The sequence below is a fragment of the Heloderma suspectum genome, chromosome 10, assembly GCF_057233095.1.
Source record: "Heloderma suspectum isolate Gila_16-S chromosome 10, 16-S_ref, whole genome shotgun sequence".
In the NCBI taxonomy this organism is placed as follows: domain Eukaryota; kingdom Metazoa; phylum Chordata; class Lepidosauria; order Squamata; family Helodermatidae; genus Heloderma; species Heloderma suspectum.
In genome coordinates, this window is record NC_139467.1 from 35,004,295 (window position 1) to 35,029,202 (window position 24,908).

A 24,908-nucleotide genomic window follows, 5' to 3' on the forward strand; every position below is an offset into this window, starting at 1 on the left:
ATTGAGGAGGAAGCAGTCAACCTCCATTGGCACTCCAGGCCCTATCCAGTTTGGAAAATCTGATCACGGATCTCCCATGTTATGTTTAGTTTGTCTCCAAGTGGGGGCTTCCGCCTCAGGGTCCCTCATCCATTGCCCCCCCACAACCCCCCAGTGAGGTTACATAACTGAACAATATAGTTACCACTAGTCATGAGTAGGAATGCTGGAGATACTCGAGACGGACTAAAATGAGCTCGGACTTCTAAGAATCCGACCTGCGGAATCCACTGTGGAGTGGCGCCCTCAGGCCGCATGGAGTCCGTGGACTTTTGGATATTTTTTTTACTTGCCCGAAATTTACGCATATTTATTCATAGGAAAATATGCAAGTTTCTGCTGAGGAAAAGTTGAATAGAATGGGGGACAATATGCTAAATGTTACGTACTGAGGTAAATTTTGTAAATTCTTACTAAACCTCTTTTGTAATTATTTGTGTATTTTCCCGCATCCGTCTGTGAGCGGACAATGGAGCAAAAAGCTCCTGACAATCCGTGAAACACAGACAGAGTGGATTTCACACAGTCCGTACATCCCTAGTCATGAGGTCTCCAGGCTATCTCCAGGATCTGAGTACTAGTTCCTCGGGCACAACAGCATGAGTGGGAGGGTGCTGTTGTTCTCATGTCCTGCTTGTGTGCTTCCCATCAGCTTCTGCTTGGCCACTGTGCGTGGAACTAGACGGTTCTTTGCTCTGATCCAACACGGCTCTTCTTATGATGTACTGAATGAGAGCTGTGCAGAACTCTTCTCTGGCAGTAACACAATAGTACTGAAGGCCACTGAACACTCTATGCATTTCAAAAGCCCCCATACTCACACACTGTAACGTCCATGCCTGTTTTCTAGGGATGTGCAAATCAGCAAAACTTAAGTTTGCCAAAGTTCTTTGAATTCCATCTTGAAGCTCATTCTGACTCAAGTCCATATCAGATTGCAAGCTTTGTTTTTTCCTTTTTGCGTGAAAATCCAAGTGTATTTTTTGCGTATTTTTCCAAATTTACACATCAATCGTGTGAATCTTTGAAATGTGTGCATTCTTCTCCCACTGATTAAAGCATATTGGTGGGCGTTTTTCAAAAGTGCGATTTTTTTCCATGAACATTTAAAAAACGTATGCATGCTGTGGAATGCATTTTTGGGGGTCCGCAAACCACATTGCAAACTCAGAAATGTACGAACTTCGGCTGCAGATTGCATCCGAGTCAAGTGTTTGGTCCAGAGGGGGCGAACAGGGTAAATCCTGATCAAAAACAAACTAAAATGAATTTCTCATACACCCCTACTGTTCTCTAGCACAGAAATTGCTGTTTTTGCTGCACTGTTTTGAGACAAGGCAAAGAACCAGGAAAAGAATCACACAGAGTAAATGAAGATGGGCCATCACTTACCCTCGTTTGCATTTTTTGTAGACTTTATAAATGCTTTCTTCAGGCAGACCGTATTTTTCTGAAATCTGAAAGAGACAAAGGAAGTTCTGTTGATTAAATATATATCACATGGATTCAGACAGAAGCAAGTAAAAATATATCAAACTGGAGTCATGCCCCAGGGGTGGGGGATGTTCTAGTGGTAACAGAGAATGCTACAAGCAATGCTGGAATTACTGAGCCACTGTGCACCTTTCCTAAATAGGAAACAAACAACTTCATAAAAAGGGAGTTCAGCAATGGACTCAATTGCCTAAGGAGGTTCTGGAATCTCCTTCTTTAAAGGCTTCCAAGCAGATGCTGGCGAGGCATCAGTTGTACAAGTCCCAACTTAGGATGGTTGTTAACTGCAGCTTCTTTATATCATCATTTATACAGGTGCATTGGCACAAGTGAAAAGGTTGGCGTGAACATGGCTATACTCATGATGAGCCAGCAGTCACCTCCACAATGTCATGCCTACACTTTTCCCAGCAGCAGCAGTGAGCTCAGCGCTGGAAATTAGCTCTCTGTCTGTACAATCCTGTCTGCATCTTTTCCCCTGCAATCGGGAATTCGCACACACATTTGCAGGGAGGAATTGACCAATGTGAGTTTAGCCCCAGCACCTGAATCCTCAGATGTAGTAATCTCTCGTGAGACCAGGGGGAGATGGGAAGGAGGCATGCCTTAGTGGCAAAGCACATGCTTTGCATGTGCAAGAACCCAGGTTCAGTCTCTGACACTTCCAATTAAAGAATCCCAGGGTGTTAAATGGTGTTATAGAACTGTGCATACAGAAGTAAGCTAGCTTCCTGATTCAGTTCAATGGAGAGGGTGGCAAAGCTTCAAGTGAATGGGGACACCTGCACTTACTGAAACTCTGTGTTTCCATCACAGTGTGTTAAATGTGACATGATTCCTATTTCTTTAATCCTTACAATAATCCTGCAAGGTAGATCCTTACTATTATTTTCATTTTAGAGAAGGGGAATGAAGGCTCAGATAGACTGGCCTGCCCAAGGCCAACCAGTGAGCTAACAGCCGGGAGCCAATGTATTCTGTTAAAAACATAAAAAGAGCCATGCTGGATCAGACCAAGGGCCCATCTAGTCCAATATTCTGTTCACACACAGGCCAACCAGCTGCCTGTGGGAAGCCCAGAATCAGGACCACATCCTCCCACTCATGTTCCCAAGCAACTGGCATACAGCCTCTGATACTGGAGGTAGCATAAATTCATCAGGACTAGTAGCCACTGATAGCCTTCTCCTCCATGCATTTGTCCAATCTTGTTTTAAAGCCATCCAGATTGGTGGCCATTATTATATCTTGTGGTAGTGAATACCATAGTTTAACTATGTATAGTGTGAAGTCCCACGGATTCCACAGCAGAACAGTGGCTGCACTCCTGTTGCCGCTGCCACATCACCAGCAAAATATTTGGCGGTTCACTGCTGAATTTTGGTGGCAAACCACTGGCAGTTTTTGCCACCGCCACCAAATTTCGGTGTCATGGGGATGGCTGCAGGGGAAGCAGGGGCTGCACTTGAGGCTGCGGGGGCCGCACTTGAGTCTCCTGCGCTCCGTGCTGCCCCCACACTTGCTCTGTGATCCTGGCCATCTTTCTTTGGGTCTAGCAGAAGCTTCACTCCTGCCAACCACTTCCACTTCCCTGCCTGCGCAGAGGATCGGGGGGCGGGGGGGGAATTCTATCCACTCGCATTTGGTTCTCAAGAGCTGTTTGCTCTTTTCCAATTTGAAAATGTGCAAAACACACACACACACACACACACACACAGGCACAGCCATAAAAATGACTATCAGATCATTTCAGAAGATTGTTTGCTCTATTCCCCACCTCAGCAAAGAAGAGCCAGGGTTATCGGGAATTGTGCTGATAGGCATCACAGAAATATGCTTAGACATTGTGTGCTCTTCAAACATTGGGGTGTGTCTGTGTGTGTGGAGGGGGGGGGGAGTTTCCAGCCTGCCCAAGGGAAAGGAGGTGAGATGTGGAATGAAGAGAAAAACTTTCTCCAGAGATACAGGCCTGGGAACCTGATTGAAGAAGGGACCTTTGATGGTGGGAAATATGAAAGCCATCAGCATAAAAACTACCAAAAAGCAACAGCACGGGCACACTCAAAAGAGAGGTGTGACTGGCTGCAGCTTCTTATTGAGTGTACAGTTTGTTTATTGTGGAAAAGGGTCAGTATGGTAGTTATAATCTAACAATCCTTTTATATACAAAATGCATGCAAAAGTCACAGCCCAGAAGTGGTCTGCCGGACCATTGGCACCAGGGCTGGTCCACAACATTTGGCCAGCTGACTCTCCGTTCTTCCATTAATTAACATGGCAAGCACTTTTGCGCAAGCCTCATGGGGCCTAGTGTGCCCTCAAGTAGCTCCCGTTCCTTCCGATGCAGCGTACGCAGAAGAACTTCCCAGGATGTTGTGGCCTGTGGGCTGAATGCATCTGTCTCCTCCCCTGGCCAGTGGCACAATAGATCCGTCACCTCAGGCAGCCACTAAACGTGCCTCAGGCTGGCACAGGGCAGAGTTATTTACAGATTCTTCCCCCTCCCCCCTGAAATTTCATTTTATTTCAAAATAAAGTTAAAAAAAATAAAGGCAACGAAAAGAAGGACACAATAATAAATCAAGTTCACTACAGATTCTACAAAAGTGGTGGTGGGGGGTCACTTTTGGAGTTGAGCGGATTCATGTGGAAGAAAAACCTTGCCTCTTTCCCCTAAAGTAGAGATGGCCAACCTCAGGATTGTCTGGGGCAGGGGTGGGGAACCTGAAGACCTCAGGCTTGGGGGCCAAATCCAGCCCACTTGGGGTTTCTCAGACAGCCACGCCCCCTTCCCTTGGCCTCACTACCATTCCCTGACCACCTATTGTTTGGCGGTTTCCCAGCTTTTGTGCATGTTTCCCCTATTCTGAAAGGCTGACATGCCTTTCCTAAGGTTTAGCTACTGGCAGGAAGAGCTTTAAGCTAAAATATGCTGGCATTTGTTTCTATTTTTGGCCCCGCCCCCTTTGTCATTGGCCTCACCCAACACTGGAATGCGGCCCCCGAGAGCTTCTCTGAAATTGAATTCAGCCCTCAGGATGAAAGAGTTCTGCACCCTTGGTCTGGGGGACACTATATTCCCAAACAGCCACCTGGGTGCCTGAAGTGTATTTTGCCTCACAAACTGAGCTCTGTGGTCAAGTTGTCAGCACAGCCACGGAGCACGTCCACTCAGGCATACAACTTCAGAGATATTATATGCATAGGCTTGCTGTCTGTTGTATATGAAGTTTTTAAAAAGAAAGAGATACAATGGTAATATTCTTTTCTTAAAAAGGTAAAGGTGTCCCCAACCAGTCATGTCCGACTCTAGGGTGCGGTGCTCATCCCCGTTTCTAAGCTGAAGAGCCAGCGCTGTCCGAAGACGCTTCCGTGGTCATGTGGCCGGCATGACTGAACACCGAGGTGCACGGAGTGCTGTCACCTTTCCCGCCGAAGCGGTACCTATTTATCTACTTGCAATTTCTTGCTTTCGAACTGCTAGGTTGGCAGGAGCTGGGACTGAAGACGGGAGCTCACTCCGTCACGCGGCACTCGGGTCTCGAACTGCTGTCCTGCCGACCTTCCGGTCTGCAGTTCAGCGTCTTAACCACTAAGCCACCGTGGCCCCTTCTTTTCTTACCACTTTAAAATCATCGCCCCTTTTTCTTTCTTATGAGTGAAACTGTGGGCAACCCTCCTACCATATTTCAACAAAAATATGGCAGAGACATTCAGGATCAGATGAAAGGGAGGAAGCAGGACAGATCCAGCACCCCTACCCCCACGCCGCGGCTGTGAGTTGGCCATCCCTGCCCTAACAGTATTTGCTGTTGCTTCACAAGGTAGCACAGTCAATTTTATACAGCAGCAGAGTAACTGAGAGGAAACTCACCGCATTCCTCAGGCCTTTGAGGTCTGGCGTCTTCAGCATGAGTGCATCAAAAACCTCCTCCGATTCCCTCCGCACATAGAGCAAGACTGGAAGGCAGACAAGATTGCCGTCATGCCTGGGTTTGGCCTTCGAGGCTTGGACAGGTCTAACCGCAAGAATCAAAATGAAGCCCCTTTCCAGGAGAAGAATGTGGAAGCCCCTCTTCTCCCATTCCGCTGGGCCTTGGGAAGCACCAGCTCCAGGTCTCTGAGGGCCTTTGGGCAAGACACCCTCCATGGGTCCCTCTCGCACAGAGTCCACCTTCTCGCCACCATTGTCACCAGCTCCTCCTCCTCTTCCTCATCGTTGCTACCACTTGCTTGCTTGACAGGCCGAGAGCCAGTGAGCAAGTGGCCTTGTAGGCCCCTTCCAACCCTACTATCCTATGATTCTATTCTACGATCTCCTGCTCCTCCTTCTCACCACCGCCGTTGTCTGGGCCAGAGTGAGAGGCAGGTGAACAAGCAAGTGAAGAGGAGGAGCTCTTGTCAGTGGGCCCCTGACTGGAGTATGGGCCCTTGGCGAGTGCCTGACCATGCCAACCACTGACACCAGCCCTGGCCAGCTGGTCTTCCTTGATGCCACCATTTTTCTCAGCAACCTCTTGACGAGATATCCAGGTCAACCAGTCCTTTCCAGTCCTTGCCTTGAGCCCCACTTCTAATGGGCCCTTGCTATTTATTCCCTCATGTATCATAAGCACACTGCGCCCTTTATTTATCTGTTTTCCCCTGGGGTTGTTGCTTCATTGCCTATCACTGAGCTCCTTTCTGCATGGCGGAGTGGAGGGGGGGGGAGGGAAAGAGGGCAGAATTTCCAGCATCAAAACCCATATTACCTCTTTGAGGGTCTTCTGCTTTAGCTTGTTTTGACGCTAAAGAATCAAATTCATCTGGGAATGAAGGGCAGCTCCGCTTTAAAGGCAACCTGAGTGAGGAAAAGGAGAGATCAGAAGATACCACAGCAGACAGAAAATCAGGAAGAAAACGGATGTTCCCCAATGTCAGTCAGGCTGGTGTGCTCTTTAAAAAAATCAAAAACCCACCACTTCCATATGTTCCAATGGGACTTATGCCAAAAAACATTTGGGTGTATTGTGCCCCATGGATATGACCCATCTGTTTCCTTCTGTGACAACGTTAATGGCACCCTAAACCCAGTGCCTCGCCTTGCCTAATGGAAGGGACATCTCTAGTGCTGAGCATTCTCTGTTAGACGATGTTATCTAAAGAACCCATAAACGACCATGAGTAGGGAATGACGAGTGCACAAGAAATGTCTCTTGTAGAAAAGCCTTTAGCCTCTGCGAATATTTTGGGCAGGAGTACCAAAGGAAATCACCCCCGCTCCGTACCTGCTAGGGTCATGTGGAACACCAGCAGTAGGTAACACCTGTTGGAGAAGAGACAAGACAGCCATGCTTTAGAGAAAGTCCTCTGACATAAAAAATGGCTCCAGGCCTTGGCACACAAAAACTGGCCCCTGAGGAGCAGGCTCGTGTGTATGGAGACCCCATATGATTGTTCCACAGGATCACATCTATCACTGATCAACACTGAGTGACTATTCCAACTCTCCCCAACTTGGTGCTCTCCAAATACGCTGTACTGCAGCTCCCAGAATTCCCAGCTAGGGCTGGTATGAACAATTCAAGGTGTGTATTTATTAGATACACATGTCAAAGGCACAAATCCTTTTCCATTTTTTTTTTTAAAGGTGACTGACTTGTACTGGTAACGTTGCTATGGTTATTATGAGGTTTAAAACAATTACACAAAAATTAAACAGCAATCCCACAACAAATTCACCCTTCTTTTCTGCAATTTATTCTTGAACATAACCAAATGTGGATCTCTGAATCCTCTCCCTCCCCCACTGAAACCTGAAATGGTGTCACTGTGGCACTACACTCATAACCATATCCATTTCTCCCAGTTTTATCCTTCTATTTTCAACTCCACTCCCCTCAAAAATTCATAGGACACTCTCCATTTCCATTTTTAAATTCTTGCTCAAAGTCCAACTTTTTCGCTCCTGGCAGCGAACGTCAGGAGATGCCTTTACTACCAGCTTAGATTTAGTTTTATTCCAGTTTAATGCTCACACCTTCACCCAAAGAATCCTGGGAATTCTAGTCTGAGGATGCTACTGAGGATCCTCTCAGAGATCTCTATCCCCATCACAGAATGAAAATTCCCAGGGAAATAAATATTAAACCAACTGAAATCTGTGCGGTTGAAGTGCCTTTAGTCAGTTGCTTTCTTATACCTAATTGATATTATGCCTTGCGCGCTAGATTTCTTTTTGTTCCACGCAAAACTCAACATGCAGCTTTTGAAACTTCCTTTTCCACTTTTCTAGATCTACTTCCCAGGGCCTTGGATCCAGTGGAGGCTGGTGGCTCCAATGTCAGTGGGGCAATGAATCCACTCCGGGTTTCAGTCGGAACCATTCAGAACTCTGAAGGAGCTCTCCAAGCTCCTTTAGTGTTCTGACTGGTTCTGACTGAAACCTGGAGCGGATTTTCCACCCCACTGACATTGGGGCCACCAGCCTCCACTGCTCGGATCTATTCCTCAGCGCCCTGCATGTCCACTGTTGCCAATGGAAGGTATGTGCATGTGGGAATTGCTCATGAAAAACCTACCAGCCATTCTCTTTTTCTGCATTTATTTCATGCCACTGCAAGCTAATTGTAACTGAAGAGGAACTCTACTGATTTGGAATGATCTGTGGTGGGGTGCAAATTAATTGAAGAATTTATTTTATTCGAGACGATTTGAATAAGGAATTAATTGGTTGGGTTTGCCTTCTGTGAAATGCAAATAACTAAACCGTAGTAATTATTTCCGAATTTGCCTATATAGATATAAATATACAAATTTTATGCAGCTTTGTGGCTGTAGGCCTGGCCCCCAAACCTTTTAAGTGCCTAGCAACAAGCCCCGACTGGGTCTACAAATGGTCAGATAATGGCATTGGAAGCTTTGCTCCATTCTGGTGGCACCAAGATGTGGTCAGCTTCTGATGACCCTTATCTGGAAAGACACTTTGATAGAGGTGTGGTGCCATAAAGGGACTTACCGTTCCACATCTCTGGAGGTTTGAGAAATGGACGTTTGGAATAAACAGGACAGGCTGGGTTTCCAAGTCAGCCTGTGGCTTGAGGTATGTGATTTCGTTGCCTCTGAAGCCTGAAACCAAACAGCTTTTCAGACCTGGAAGGCAGAAGTGAAAGTTCTTTTCCCACCATGCCTGTTACCGGAGGCTTGCCAAAGAGGGGAGCAGCAGAGGGGGCTCCAAGTAATTCATGCCCCATGGAGTTGGTGCAATTAAGGGCCAAAAGAGACATGATGTAGGACTTGTATATGACAGCCATCACCAACATGCTGCCCTCCAGATGTGTTGGACTACAACTCCCAGCATCCTCCAGCCAGCATGGGGAAGGTTGGTATGGGAGATCTGTGACTAAGCTCCCAACTTTTTCTTTGATTAAAAGTCACTGCATTGTGAAAGGGGAATTTGGATCATGGCCATGGCTCTGGAGGAGGGTGTTGTTGTTTTTAATCACCTTTCCTGCACCCCATTTCCTTGACCAAAATCTTTCTCCCCCACTCCTGCCCTCCAAACCTGCTATTTGGAGCAGATCACAGAATTTGAAAACAATTTTTAGAAAACTGAAAACATTGAAAGCTAGTGCCAAAATCCACCAGTGAAACAGAAACAAGGCCAAACAGTAGAAGGGTGCAATCCTATGCATGTTTAGACAGAAGAAGTCCCCAAACTCCCAGCATTCTCCAGCCAACTGGGGAATGTAGGACTTCTCTCTCTCTAAACATGCATAGGATTGCATCTGAAGTCTCAGACCTAATACAGCAGTGACTGATGAAATCCAATTGATTAGTTCCTCCAATTGATTAGTTCCCCCTAAAGTCTTCTGAAATAAAAAAAGGCTTTGGGAGACTATTTAACAGAGAGGGGGCTGGGTAGTTTGTGTAGGAAGCAAGTTTCTATAACTTGCCAGATCTCAGTCTCAGACAAGGATGATTTTATGTCTCTGTAGACAACTAAATAAAAGTCTAGAATAGGCCATAAGCATATCTGTCCCATCAACATCACCGTCATAATTTCTAGAGTGCTTTCAATAATTAGGAAAGATCAAAATTAAGATGTACGCCCTGCACTCAGGCACGCACGATTAGACACACAAGGGAACAGGAGTGGAGTGAGAAAGTAGAAGACTGAGATCAGTTTGAAGGGGCATCTAAAAAGGGCCACATTCTTCCATGCTGCTTGTCAGCGAGATCACCTTCAGAGGCTCTTCTTTGCACGCCCTCCGCTTTCGGAAGTTCGGAAGGTGCTGACCGGAGAGGCAGCCTCTGCAATTGTGGTGCCCAAACTGCGGAACTCTCACTCTAGGCTTGTTCACTCGGCCTCTTCACTGCTACCTTTTAGGCCACACCAGGCAAAGAGAGCCAATCACTGACTTTTACCCTAACCCACCTCACAGGGTTGTTGTGAGGATAAAATGGAGAGGTGGATCATGCAGACCGCCTTAGGCTCCTTGGAGGAAAAGGCGGATCATAATCGTAACAAATAAATAAATAAAAGTCCACTGTGCCTTCCTCATAAGCTTTCAAAGGTATTTAGACCATCTTGTGACTGGTTTCAGCTGCTATCTTTTTACATGTTGCTGCACATTCCCTCTGCTATCGTTTTGTAGTTTTTATTGGTGTTTTTATTTGACATGTTACTTATTATGCTTTAAATATGGATTTGTTTTGTAAGCTTCCTGGAGGTTGTATGTCTATAAATCCCATAATAAGTAAATAAATAAAATAAGTGAAGAAATGCATGTTTGAAGCAGGTCTTTAAATCCAGTTGGGGCCAAGCTGGTCTGGCCTGGGGGGTCTTGCCGGGGTGAAGGTAGCGCAAACGTCCCAGGAGTCCTTGATCCCCCATCCAATGAATAGGACCAGATCACCCTGGCCCTGGTCACATGACCTAAGCACCTTTCCCCAAAGGCAGTACCTATGGATGGCACACCCAGCTCCCAGTCCCTTCTACACACCGTTATTATTGGCATCCAAGCATTTCCCCTTCCTCCTGAACTGCTTGCGTTCATCATCTCGCATCTTCCTCTCTGCTCCCTGGGAGGGAAGTGAAAGAGACGGTAAGCCACAATCTCACTCATGCTACCTGCAGCTGCTGTTCACACACCCCTGAACACGCCTGTTATGTATCACTAGTAAAGCTCCCAAGCCTATGGCAGGCAGGGGACATATGGAAGAAGAAGAGCAGATATACGCCAGGAGCCCTTGGGAGTCCATGCAGAAAACACACGGCGCCTCTGGGGCATCCCTTGTTTGTGAAGGCAACACCTTCCAGGTTCAGGGGGCAGAAGGCACGAGCAGGTTTTATTCCCAGTGCAAACAAAACAGGGAATGTATCCCAACCCTGAACAGTGTAACGATGCAACAGCTGGGGTGGGCTAACTGGTGATAATAAAGAATACAGACAAGAATATCTAATAGTACGATTTCATCTGTGCAAGTTAAAAACACATATTAAGAACAATAGAGGAAGGTACAATATGATTGTGCTGTTATGTCCTACAATACCAGAAGTAAGCAGTACTGGTTACTTCTGGTATTGTAGGACATAACACCACAATCATATTGTACCTTTCTCTGTTGTTTTTAATATATGTTTTTAGCTTGCACAGATGAAACTATGCTATTAGACTTTATTTCCACTGCAACATCCTCAACTCTACCCCATAAAGAGCTGTGCCTTGCTTTTCTCCTAAGGAGCAAGTGACAAATGTTAGTTTATATAGGAGAACATAAAGGAGTGCACTTAGGAATGCTTTGGCTTGGAGGTTATACCTGCATGTGGTGATTCAGTACTAGGTTTTCAGCCTTCTCCCCTCCACACATTGAGTTCCAAATCATAGCCCTTTTGACCATTTCTCAGTTACCCGAAATGAGAAGGAATGTTGGCAGCTGGCTTGTATATGTACAAGGGCACTTTGCATCAGCAACAACAGAGAGGTCTCTGCCCCAAGAAGCTTCCAATCCAAATATAAGCATTGATCTTAGAGCCAAACTAGATATGACATTAATTATATGAATGCAATTAACTCATCCCTTGCTAACAACCCCACCTCCCCACTGGTGTGGTCTCAGGCCAGAGATTCCCATTTCAAACTTCTGAAAGTTCCATGAGTGCGAAGGGCCAAGTTAGATGTGACACCAATTGTGAATGCAATTGATGTGCACATGTAATTGTTGTGAACCGCCCAGAGAGCTTCGGCTATTGTGTAGTATAGAAATGTAATAAATAAATGAAATATATGTATATAAATAGCATGGAAGCTTCCCTCCTGATGCAAATAGAAGCTTCGGGGGAGCGACTTTTGTTGGGACCGCAGCCGGCAAGGGGGGAGGAGAACATGTGGCTTTCCAGATGTTGCTGGACTACAACTCCCATCAGCCCTAGCCAGCATAGCCGATGCCAGCATAGCCAGCATACCCCTGGGTAGAACTCTCCTTTCTCCACCTGCTGCAGTCCCACTGCTGCTGTTGTCCCTGCTACTCCCCCGGCCCCTGCAATTTACATTTTTAAAAACCTGCACACGGATTGCATTCATACCGTCACTGTCACATTTAGTTTTGCTCTCAGCAAGAAGCTCCAGTACAAGGAACGCCGCTCCAGGCTAAAATCAAGTTGCGATTCCAGAACATTTTTACTCAGAAACACACAGCCGGGACAGGCTACCACCTGAGCATTTTGCCTCCTGGCACTTGAAAATTGGGAGCTCCCCAGTCTTCACTAAATTGCATCTGAACTCTTGCACAGCTTAGGTCAGGGGTAGACAAATTTCTGGGGCCCACATGCCAGCAGTGGGTTGAGTCAAAGCCAGTTGCACACACCCATCCACACCACGCATCTACACCCACAGGAATCCATACATCCACATACTTCCCACTTCTCTCTCTCTCTCGCTTTCCCTCTACCACATGGCAATTAGGCTTAGAAAAAGATCCCATTCCTGTTAATGGGACCTTTTTTCCTAAACTTAAATTGCCATAGAGGGGTGGGCGTGAGTTTTGAGGGGTGGTAATACACAAGAAGGGTAAGCTTAACCCTTCCTTCCCCAGCTGCCACCCCCACCCACCCTAAAAATCCTACCCTGTGCAGCAATTATGCTTAGAAAAAAGGTTCCATTCTCACTAATGGGATCTTTTTTTTTTTCTAAGCTTGATTGTCACTGTCACATCCAAAGGCACTGCAGGCTGGAGGTTCCCCACTCTTGGCTGAGTTCACCTTTAACCTTCATCAGAGCCACACTCTTCATGTAGCACTTCAGCTCATGCAAAGCTCTCCTGAAAGGGCGATGTCTTTGTTCTAGAAGCTTCAGTTGTGACTCATCTGCTAGCCCCAAGTCTTCCCCTACCAGCCTCCACAGAAAGCTTGCTAAAAAGGCTTCACTCTACCTTATCGCAGAATATTTTGATCTGACAGACAGCTCGGTGGACAAGCCGGTTTGTCCCAGTGCTGTAGTCATAGGTGTCTATCTGGAGATTCAAAGGGACGCCCTTCACACCTTTCTGGGAGGAGAAATCTGTGCTCAAGCAGTTCACTCCAATAAACACCTGCAAGGAAGAACGGAGGGGGCCATGATTCAGTGGCAGTCATAGCACTGGTCTGAAAGAGATACAGAATTCCAGCAGATTCAAGACCATCAGGATGGTGTCATTATAGGATAAGCTATGCTCAGGGGAGCATCTGCATTGTTAATATAGAAGCAACAGTGGTGACAGTGAACAGGTATGGTCAAAGGCAATGGAGGCAGTGTTTAATTCATATTTTTTAAAGGGGTGCTAGAGTTCAAGAAGGAAGACGTGGAAGGGAACCTGATCGCTGAATTACATTGCTGTGTGGGGACTGGCTCCTAGTGAAAGGTATGCACTCTGCACATGCTCAGAGGTGCCTGTCTTTTTATACAAATGTTGCCATAAACATATATGTATATGTGAGTGTACATTATATATAAATATATATAAATACATATAACTGAAGCATGACCAAAGACAAGAGGGTTGGTGCTCAGTGAGCATGACTAGAGGAGGAGAGCGGGGTTACACAACTGACAGAATCTTAAAAACATTTGCTTCTTGGACCACCAGGTGTTGGGGGAGAAGTACTCACCAGGGGTGGGCAAATTGTGGCCCTCCAGATGTTTTGGCCTACAACTCCTGCAGTCCCTCACTCTTGGCTGTGTTGGCTAGGGAAGATGGGAGCTGTAGACCAAAATGGCCGGAGGGCCACAAGTTGCCCAACGAACGCAGCACTAGTCTGGAAACTATTTCATCATGCATTTAGAATAGAGGCCTTAAGAACATAAGAGCAGCTGTGCGGGATCAGGCCAAAGTCTCATCTAGTCCAGCATTCTCTTCCCACAGTGGCCAACCAAGGGTCCCAATGGGAAACAAACAAGCAGGACATGAATGCAAGACACCCCCCCCCCCCCAGCCCATGTGCCCTAGCAGCTGCTTGCTTTTGAGAGGCAGACTGCCTCTGACCCTGGAGATAATCTCAAGCCATCATGGCTAGCAGCCATGAATAGCCTTAACCTCCATGAGGATTAGAGCCTTATCCTCCCAAGTCTTACTCAGAGTTTAGAGGCATGATGCGATAGGTGGAAGGAGCTGGAAAATGCCCTCCGACAGCAACTCCCTCCTCCTCTCTCTGAACCCTCAGCCTTCAGCAGCCCCAGGTCAGAACCTTTCTGGTAACTTACACCTCACCTATGTGGCCCAGAGGATAATATGCATGCCTGGAATATTTCTATGGAGGGGGCGTGGAGAGTGAGAAGATGTCTTGATGATGTTTTGTAACCTCTCCATAGTTTTTTTTTAAAAGGCCAAGATTGCCACTGAGCTAAAAAGGAAGAAAGGGGCCTGCTGAAACCTCAGAACAAAAATAACTAGGGCTGCAAGCTGTACACGGTTACTTGGGAGTAACTCTGATTCAGCGCAATGGGACTTCCAAGTAGACATGCATAGGATTTCTGACTTTTGTAAACCATTCTGGGAGCCTTTGGGATGAAGGGTAGGATAAAAATGCTTTGAATGAATGCACACTTACCTGGGAGTATGTTCCATTGAACTCAGTGGAACTTACTTCTGAGTCGGCCTGTATAGAATTGTATTGTACTTGCAAGGGTGCATCCGCGTGATTTCAGCCCTTCTATTTTCCCTTAAAGAACCCTAGGAACTGTAGTTCTGTGTAGCAGGTTAGGGACCTCTTAACAGGATTTCTCAGGACCCTTTCCAAACTACAATTCCCACAGTGCTTTGGGGGATGCCAGGCCAGTTAAATGGATATAGGTCTGTAATATAGAGATAGATATGACATGCTTTGCATGGTTCAGATCATACCTTTGCTTCCTCAGCAATGTTCCAGACAAAGGACAAGGCATTGTAAGCCACCTCCTCAATATGCTGCACGGTATTGAAATTCTCTTTACAGTCAGCTGGAAGGCAGGAAACAGGCAGTTACTCTTCAATTGCCTAATTATAATTTGTTGAGTTAAGTAACTACCATCATCTTGAAGAGGTGTGATCCAGAGGGTCCTGGCTTTGTATGCATAGTGGGGAAAGGAGAGGGTGTGTGTGCGTGCGTGCTGATTTTCCCTTCTGCTTGCAGCCCTGCAGATTTCATGCAGATGTTCTCCAAAGTGGCCCTACCCGCACGTAATGGTGGCAAATTGTGGGTTAATTAAATTGCATGCACTGCACATGAGGCCCTTCCGATGTGAATGTGCAGCCTCTGATTGGCCTGCTCGTAGGTTGCTTCATGATGTGCGAACCCGGATACTATGGGTTATTTGGGGGTTAAACAACCCAAAGTTAATCTAAGAACTAATCTTAGATTGCTGCCATTATGTGCAAACCGGGTCAGTGTCTTTAGTAGAAGGCTGCTGGTAAGAGAGGGCAGATGAAAGCATCCATTTGCCATGATTGTCTATGCATATCCAGTGACATCACCCTGGAATCTCTGTGGCGAAAGCCCTCTTGGAAATTACTTGACATTATAAATTGGTGCGGCAATCAGCTCACTTTAATATCGCAAGTGCCAGTAAGGACTGCAACAAACCCCATAGAACAGGGATGTTAGCCTCTTTCAGCCCAAGGGCTGTATTACATTCTGGAGAAGCTCTCAGGGGCTGAATTCCTGCGGTGGGCAGGGCCGAAGGCAAAAAGGGCAGGGCCCAAAATATAACACCCCCCCCCGAATATTTTAGCTTAAAGCCCTTACTGCCAGTAACTAAGCCTTAAGAGAGGTATTTCAGCTTTTTAGAATGGAGAAAAAACTGTGCAAAACCTGGGAAACTACCACATGATTGGCGGTTGGAGAAAAGGGGGTGGGGCCAGGGAAAGGGGGCATGGCCATATGGGGAACCCAAAAGGGCCAGATTGGGACCCCATGCAGGCCAGATTTGGCCCACGAGCCTGAGGTTTGGCACCACTGTGCTAGAAGAAAGGGAGTTCACTATCAATTTTCTTTCCCTCCTAGAAAAGAAATTGCAGAACTTCTCCATTCCATACCAACATCAATGACTCTCTGTTTGGCTGTGGGTTGGCGTGAGTGCCAGTGCTTCCAGAACTTGAGCTGCTCCATCGGAATCTTTTCATTGTCAAAAACCACCATCACAACACTCTGGGAAAGGGGAGAAACACAAAAATGAGACCCAGTTAAATGATATGCAGTGTTAATTGGTAAATTCATGTGCAAAATCAAATTCAGCTCTGGGTAACACTTTAGTATTTACCACAGTTTCTGAAACTGTCATTACTATTGGTTATAAAATAGCTCTGGCTTCAGAAAATCAAAATCGGGATAGGGGAGAATTAAGTTTCCCTTTAGTTTTGATAAGAATTTACAATAACTCACTAAGTTCTCTATATTTGGGACAAAAAGAACTTGGGATAAAAAAAATGAATATGGGAGAAACGGAAACAGACAGATTTGTCCATCCAGGCCCAGGGCTTTGAGTGCTTAGCCCTTAAAGGTCTGGGTTTGCAGTCAATCATGTTAGTACTCAGAGTTGCTGCCTCTTTTATTTTTCTGACAGGCTCCTCATCTTTAACAACTCCATGGAAGGTAGGCATATCATGGTCTTCTCTTTGGCTGGTGAAGATGGGTGAAAATTTTGTTCCAGTTCATTTTTGATAAGGATTTACCAAAATTCACAAAAGTTCTTCATATTTGGAAAAGAAGAAACTTGAAATTTTAAAAAATCGAGTGAGAAAGCAAAACTGACAGATTTGTCCATCCCTAAACAAAAAATGAGACTGTGAAGGCTTGGGGCAAAATAGAAAAATGGGAGCAGGGGCTAGATTGGAAATCGCGGGGGGGGATCATGGGGGGGGGAACTCCCCCCCACACACACATTTTCCAATAATCCCTGGGAGATTTTCCCCTGACCAAATTTCCCAAAAATCCCTGGGAAAAAAAGGGAAAATTTTCCCCGTTTTTCAGTCCTGAGCCCTGCCCCGGCCTTCACATCTCAAGGCCTCTGTAGACATTGTCTCACCTGTTCGTCATCATGCATTTGGTGTAACTATCTTAGCATGTCACTTACTTTCACTTTATTTGAGGTCAAGTGTAAACATTTGGCGTCTCCAATGGTCCTCAGCGTGACCGGGTAGAACTGTCCTTTGTTGAGGTAGGCCATGGGTGAATCTCCTGATTTGATATGAATAGCTTTAGGGGATCCCAATGTGTATTCAAACTCACTTGAATGGAACAATCAAGAAAAAAGACAGACAATAAATCAACACACAGTTGGGCAATATCTTTATTAGGACCAACCAACCAAAATCCTAGAAAAATGTGCAAGCCTTTGAGTTCTCCAGAGCTCTTCATCAGGAAAGATGTTATGTTAGGGTATTTGTAGAAATATGATGTTTTTAATGTAGAATTTTATTGTTTTAAACTGTTTCTATTATTGTACATCACCCAGAGTGGCTGGGTGACCAGCCAGATGGGCAATTAATAAATTTAATAAATAAATAAATAAATAAATTACAAAAAGCAGGTTGGCAAGAGGGGGAGGGAATAGAGTGGGGGAAAAGACTCTGGCTATGTAGACATCCGGACTAAATGTCCAGTCAGCCTTCCCACCCCCACGCCTATTCTACCACCCACCCACCCACAACATCAACCTGCTTTTTGTAACACACACACCACCAATCTGCTTTTTGTAACATCATGCCTGATGAAGAGATCTGGAGATCTCAAAAGCTTGCACATTTTTTGTGATTTTTTATTCCCCTGCCTCACCTCCATTGGGAGCACTAGAAGAAGGTGGCAAGTGTATCACCCCCAGACAAGTAACTCACACACTCATGACCCTATATCGGACACTGGTGATTACTGGAAGGGAAAGCACTTTTCACATACAAATTACCATTGAATCATAAACTGGAAATTAAAATAAGACTGTATCCCTAAGTAAGCTTGCTTGGATGTTAACAACACAAAAATCAATAGGGCTTATTTCAGAGAAGGCACCGTTAGGTTGTGAGAGTTAATATGAAGTATATTATTCTTTGCTTCAGAATTCTCACAGGCGGGATGAAGCTGGCTTCTCTTCAGAACATTGTATTTTGTACCCTTTGTGCTCCCCTCCCAATATATGTTTTCTGGTGCTTACCACACGACGCTTGGTGGCTTCAAGCAATTTTCTCCCAGCCCTGCTCCAATACTAGAAATGGGCTGGGGTGGGGTGGGGATTGCTTGAAGGAACAGAACCCAGCAAAGGAAGGGATTGAGGGGCAGGGTTTAGCTTCCTCACCCATGTGCTCCATTTTATATAACACATATAGACACAGACACATCCACTTTATACCTGAATGGAGCAGACTTGTGAGTAAAGCACACATGGCTGGCCACTCACACCTTGTTTGGCCCTTTGGCTGTGTACAGACAATTATTTGGGAGATGCAACTCAAGCAGCTTTGCCTTTAGTAAGGCACAACAGTAACACAAGGGCAGGTAGTGCTTCAATAGCTTAATAGCCACACAGATATAGTGAAGGGGAGCCACATTTTGTACGGCTTCCCTGCCTAGGGACAACCAGCTATTTCAAGGCTGCTCTAATTCACTTTATTTTCAAAGTGTCAAAGGGTGGAGAGGATGTGGTAAGAAAGCATTTAGCTTTCCCTCTACACTGGCAGGACTCCTATGGCTTTAAAAGCTGTGTGGCCAGGGGAAATTCAGTAAGTGAAACATTCTCTCTTCACCACTGCTGGGAGTAGCTGGTGCGGTGTAGTGAGTAGGGCCCTGGTCTCAGAATATATTGCTGCTCAGCCACAAAGCTTCGGCCAGTCAACACGTCTCAGCCTAACACACCTGACAGGGTTGTGGCGAGGATAAAAAGAAGGGGACCTTGTACACCAGGCGTATTGAACCTCTTTCTGTCTGAGGGCCAAATTTTGTTACGGAGAAGCTCTCGGGGGGCTGCATTGCTGGGCGGAGCTAAAGGCAAAAGAGGCAGGACCAAAATACAAAAAACACCAGCCTACTTTAGCATAAAGCTCTTTATTGCCAGCAACTAAGCCTTAGGAAAGGCATTTCACCCTTTCAGAATGGAAAGGGAGTAGGTGCGGCCGTCTGGGAAAACCCGGAGACTGGATTGGGATCCCAGGTGGGCTGGATTTAGCCTCCGGGCTTAGGTTCTGCACCCCTGATGTGCAACAGGCTGAAGTCCTGGGAGGAAGTATGGGACGAAAAAAATAATATAATAATGATTTTTGCCTGTGATACAGCAGTTAAGTAGCACAGGAGAAAGCTTTAGCAATTACCTCTTGGCATCATTGACAGAATAGCTCTCTGAACATGGTGCTTCTGTCTGGGACTTCAAGATATCAGTGAAGATCAGTGACTGTAGAAACACAAAATCAGAACAGCTCTATATTAATCCTTTTATATTCAAACTCATCCCAGGAAATAAAACGGCTCACCCAACACCCCAAAGGCCTGTCCGGCTCCTTTCGGAACCAACCCCCGCCCCCCATCATTCTGAATTTTGCAGGGGCTCAGACTAGACGGTCTTACCAGCATTTTATCAACATGCAGAAATTTAGCATTTTCCAGCTGCACTGGCTGCCAGTCTATTTCCAGGCCCGATTCAAAGTGCTGGTGTTAACATTCAAAGCCCTTAACGGCTTGGAGCCAGGTTACCTGAAGGATCGCCTCCTCCCATATGTGCCTGCCCGGACCTTAAGGTCATCATCAGCGGCCCTTCTCCGTGAGCCCCTGCCAAAGGAAGTGAGGCGGGTGGCTACTAGGAGGAGGACTTTTTCTGCTGTGGCACCCCGGCTCTGGAATGAGCTCCCTAGTGAGGTTCGCCTGGCGCCTACATTGTATTCCTTTCGGCGCCAGGTGAAGACCTTTTTATTTTCCCAGGCATTTTAGCATTTTAGCTTTCTAAATTTTTATCTTTGCTGTTTTAAATCTGTATTTTAAACTCCTGCACTGCTGCTAGGTTTTATTGTGGTTGTATTGTTATATTGTGGTTTTAATGTTCTGTATATTTTAAATTGTTTTATTGTGTGTTGCTTGGATTTAATTTTTGTGAACCACCCAGAGAGCTTCAGCTATTGGGCAGTATAGAAATGAAATGAAATGAAATGAATAAATAAATAAATAAATAAATAAATATAGCAGGTGAAGCTTTGGCTGGCATGGAGATAAAACTGCTGAGAAAAAGCTTCCCTTGCTTAACTGTGCCAGGCTGCTTTTCAACAAGTATGCCAACAGAGTCAGAAAAAAAAAAAAAGGAATCTGTAACTGAAACCATCCCCTACTCTCTATTTACTGACTTTAGTAAAGGCCACAGAATCAGGCCTTGAATAGGAGACACAACACTACAGCCCAGCTCTTCAGTAGTATTTTCTCAAGCGACCTTCAGTGCAAACTCCAAGGAACAGAGGAAGCCAAGGTGTCAATGGATCGTTATATGAAGGAGAATATTTTATAAACATTGCCACATCCTAAATTTCTTCCTGGTCAGCAGCTTCCCAATAACCATGGGGGTGTACCGGAAACCACAACATGCTTCCTCTTCCTGCTTTGTGTACAAAGCAAAATGTATGTGCAATGAGAGCCAAACGAAGTGTGGGAAAGGTGACCGAGCAACTGGCTGCACACACACCCCTCCCCAGAAGGCCAGGGACCTGTGCCAACTCTACCACTTTGGGTAGATCTCCCCTTGGCCCCTGTTATTCTTGTAATTCCATATTTTTCACAATACTACCATTATATACACACACAAACACACAAAATGGTGGTGTCCACTGGGGGCAGATGAGAATAGTGGGTGAGACAGTGGGCATTTCTACACCAGCCTAAAATCTTGCATTTAAAACAGGGCTTTCTACTTCCATTTTAAATGCAGGATCACCACTGACTCTGCTTCCTTCCACCCCCCTTCTCCCCCTATCTGAGTCTTCCATGATCTTTCATTGATCTTGCTCCTCTTCTTGCTGCCTTTCCTCTTTTCACAGAGGGAACTGAAGCGGAACACAAGGGGGTAATTTGATAGCTCATTATCCGTGATCTATTTAAAAATGGAACAAAGGGCATTTAGTGCAGGAGACGCCTTGAATGATCACAGCGTCATGTAAAGAGCACGCAAACTTCTGTGAAGGAGCAATCTCAAATCTCAGGACAAAAGCTCCATGTGATGAAGCCCAGTGATTGCTGGGAGATGGACATGGCATAAGTCTCCCTCTTTTCTTATTTTTCAACTACTGCCTGCTTTGCATCTGTCCAGCAGATGCGCTGGCCCTGCTGGGATGGGAAAGGGCCATTTGGCAAGCAGATGAACCACATGGCTAACCTACATACAAGGAGAGATGATTTAAGGAAGCAGAAGGAGGGAACGTTACGAAGTCCTTCCAACAAGGCAAATCACTTAATTCTGCTGAGTCTCCATGACGGCTAACTTGGCATGTCAGGGGCACTCCCTCTGCACGCCTAATTAGTGCAATTTCGTCTGCTCCCATTTATACCATACATGTCATATCCTGCAGAGAGATGGGCAGAGCCACACAGTTTTGCTCTAGAAAGGTATTGGAAGGCCCAGATTTCTAAGTCCGGGTTCTGCCAAACCTTTCCAGATTGGATTCCAGAATGAACTGGATTTCTTGCTGCCCAGAATCATTTCTTTATACAGCACCATCAATGTCAGATGGCACTTTATTGAGTAACCTCTCAGGTGAAGAAACTGTGCAAATCTGCATGCAATTCTGACCTCCTGCGGGTCTTCTTTGAATGTGCTGTCTGGCTGCCATCTCTGTTGCGGTGGAGCTACATGGATTGCATCAAAGAGGGAATTAAGCGAGCTGTTGTCATATATGTCCCCTGACGTTATCATATAGTTCTCAGGGTTGGCCTCCAGCTTGCTGGTGCCGGGAGGCAGGGCCGGTGGCTTGTGAGGAGAGGGGATGCCCTCCAAACCTAAGCCATTCTTCTTGGGCAGGTCGGAATATTCTTGATTCATGGAAACATTTTCAGCCAGGAGCTTCATGAGGTGAGCAGAACTTTCAAAGGAGGAAATCTCTGGTTCGTACTCCATCCCGTGACAGTGCCTAGAAGAGAGGAAGGAGCCAAGGCAAAGGGACTTATCAGTGCAAGATACACAGGCATCTTTGCTATACATCTCCACCTGATAGGCAGGGGGTGAATATAGGAAGCCACTTTTTGCAGAGTGGTAGGTTACTATGGTAAGCATCAGTGGAGGCTGGTGGCTCCGATGTCAGTGGGGTGGTGAACCTGCTCCAGGCTTTAGTCAGAACTCTAAAGGAGCTATCCAAGGTGCTCTGCTCTACACCTGGGAGAGATTATTTAGAGTTCTGACTGGTTCTGACTGAAACCTGGAGCAGATTCACCACCCCACTGACATCGGAGCTACCAGCCTCCGCTGGTAAGCATATCACGCAAACTACCCTGGGGAACATGGTCATCGTTATCCTGCTGAACAGCAAGGAGAATTTTTACCACATATCCACTACCAATATGTGGTAGGATGTGCTATGAGGGAATGAATACCAAAGACCCTTTGCCAAGTGGAAACTTACCACATGGTGCATGTAACCATTTGGTACCCCAGTAATCTGTACTGGCCTGCCAAATACTGAGGAGAATTTTACAGCTCACCTGCTTCCTCAGATTTCTGATCAGGGACAGAAGTAGAATAAGATTCTCCTCAGCATTTGGCAGGCTGATACAGGTCATAACTTCCATATAACATATCTGCACAAGACTGAAGCCTGCATCCAACAGCATCTTTTACAGGGGACTTCCTGCAAATGGTTGAAACCCAACAGATGTGCTTCATGGGCTACTGGGATTGAGAGGTTTTATAAACTGGTGGGTCTTTGCAAAAGAGGGAAAGAGAGAAGGCAGGAGCCTAATAGGAGAAAATTCCTGGTGCCTCAGGCCTCAAAGCAGATGCTTGAGAATCAGGCACCAGTCCCAACTGTGCTATCAGGACAACGGCTCAGAAGCAGGAATTGCAGGCCCTTCAAGACTGTGGGCACATACCACTGGGCAGAACCCTTCTGGCCTGAGAGTCAGGTGATCAGAAAGAACGAATCATCTCCCTCTTCTGCCTGTATAAATCTCAGGGCCTGATGCTGCTCAATGCCACAATTCACCCAGAGGAGGCACACGGCTGTTCCCCAGAACCTGACTCTTGCTCGCCTTCTTCTCCCTGCCTCCCGTCTTTCTCCCTGCTTCTGCTCACTGAAGTACTTACTTCTCATGGCCTTACTTGGCCCTGCCTTGCTGAAACCACAGTACTGAATGCCTTACAAATCCAGTTTGTAAAGGCCTGAATGACCACACTGCGTTTGGCCACTAAAATGTCACCCACTGACCCACATAACTGAACATTTGAGCCACGTAAGAGGACACTGCAATTGCTCCTCACAAGTCCTGTTCACATTCTGAGGGCCAAACTACACGTTATGCTGAATGTACAGCATCCAGCAAAGTCTTCCATTTTTCTTTAATGAATCCAGTGGAGGCTGGTGGCTCCGATGTCAGTGGGGCCATGAAGCCGCTCTGGGTTTCAGGCAGAACCAGTCAGAGCTCTAAAGTTATCTAGGGTACTTTCAATAGGAATACCTATACTTGAAGCACATAACATTCCCCAGTGAAGCACCTTGGATAGCTTCTTTAGAGTTCTGACTGGTTCTGGCTGACACCCGGAACAGATTCACCGCCTCACTAACATCGGAGCCACCAGCCTCCACTGAATGAATCACCAACACAGCTCCCCGTCACAACTCCGATTATCACTGGGACTGCAGCACAGAAGAAGGGAGGCTTATACCTTTCCTCCCCAACGACCGTCAGGATGAAAACAGCACGCACCCACACCCAATGGCTATAAGACTTCGGAAAAAAAAATCCCCCTCTCTCACATCTGAACGTCCCACTCTGAGGGCATACAGCTCTTCCTGATAGGATCAGTATAGCTGATCCTTGTAGTACATGCATGCAGGCCGCTTCAGCCCATACCGCTCCCCTGCCAGTCACATGGGTTGTGCAGTTTGCATAGCTGGTTTTTAGCTGGGAGCATAGGATTGCCCTGGAGGTGGGGTGAGGTGGCCACTTATGAATTGCCAAAAAAGAGGAAACGCATCAGCCAGAGAGAGGACAAAAGAGGACACTACTCTGCATATGTTAATTTATATGTATACAGATGCAAATTTAGAAATAATTATAATGTAAATAGGTATACAGTACATCTCACCATAGTGTGTGGAAGACTGTGACCAGGTGAGCTGTGTACCTGCCTGTTCGGTCTGCTGCCCAGGTGCTAACTGTGGATGGGCAATTTCAAGGCCCAGCTCTTCCTTCTGATGGGTCTTTATCTTTAAATAGGACAGCCCTTCAAAGAGAGGATGCTTTGAGGACCATCCTCTGGGAGCCCTTTAAATAAAAGACTGTCTTCTGTAAGAGAAGACCTGGCCACCATGGGGGTGGCCATAAAGGACAGGTGAGGCAGGCACCTGAAGCAACATAATTCAGCCAATGCCCGCCATACGGAAGCAGTATTCAAGTTCAGGTTCTTACAATTGTTTCTGGCATGGCCAGTTCACTGTGCCAACTGAGTGCTCCGCAGGAGTTTTTGAGTGTCCTTGCCGTATCCCTTGAATTGGGCTTGCTGGAGGCCACAGTACCCATTACAATGTCCAGCCAGGACATTATACAGCAATGCCTCTTCCACAAATCGAGTCTATCTCCTGATCCAAAAGTTCCAGCTGCATTGTCCAGGCCTCTGGCTTGGCCTCTCTGCTGGTCATTTCTTAACTTCTCCCTCTATATAGAAGAATATTCCACATAATCTTTAAGGAACGCGAACCCAGATTTCTAA

At 46.1% G+C, this 24,908-nt stretch overlaps 1 protein-coding gene across 1 annotated transcript in view; it reads right to left on the reverse strand.

Annotated features, from left to right (window-relative positions):
- GRHL3 (grainyhead like transcription factor 3) overlaps positions 1-24,908 on the reverse strand; it is a 114,308-nt gene that overhangs the window by 14,336 nt on the left and 75,064 nt on the right. The window contains exons 8-19 of the mRNA XM_084816355.1: positions 21,777-22,113; positions 19,324-19,403; positions 17,100-17,253; positions 16,063-16,174; positions 14,893-14,987; positions 12,946-13,104; positions 10,518-10,596; positions 8,531-8,664; positions 6,801-6,838; positions 6,285-6,373; positions 5,408-5,493; positions 1,432-1,496 (exon numbers count right to left, since the gene is read on the reverse strand). Coding sequence (XP_084672481.1) covers positions 1,432-1,496; positions 5,408-5,493; positions 6,285-6,373; positions 6,801-6,838; positions 8,531-8,664; positions 10,518-10,596; positions 12,946-13,104; positions 14,893-14,987; positions 16,063-16,174; positions 17,100-17,253; positions 19,324-19,403; positions 21,777-22,113 — 1,428 coding nt within the window. The remainder of the gene's footprint in view (positions 1-1,431; positions 1,497-5,407; positions 5,494-6,284; positions 6,374-6,800; positions 6,839-8,530; positions 8,665-10,517; positions 10,597-12,945; positions 13,105-14,892; positions 14,988-16,062; positions 16,175-17,099; positions 17,254-19,323; positions 19,404-21,776; positions 22,114-24,908) is intronic.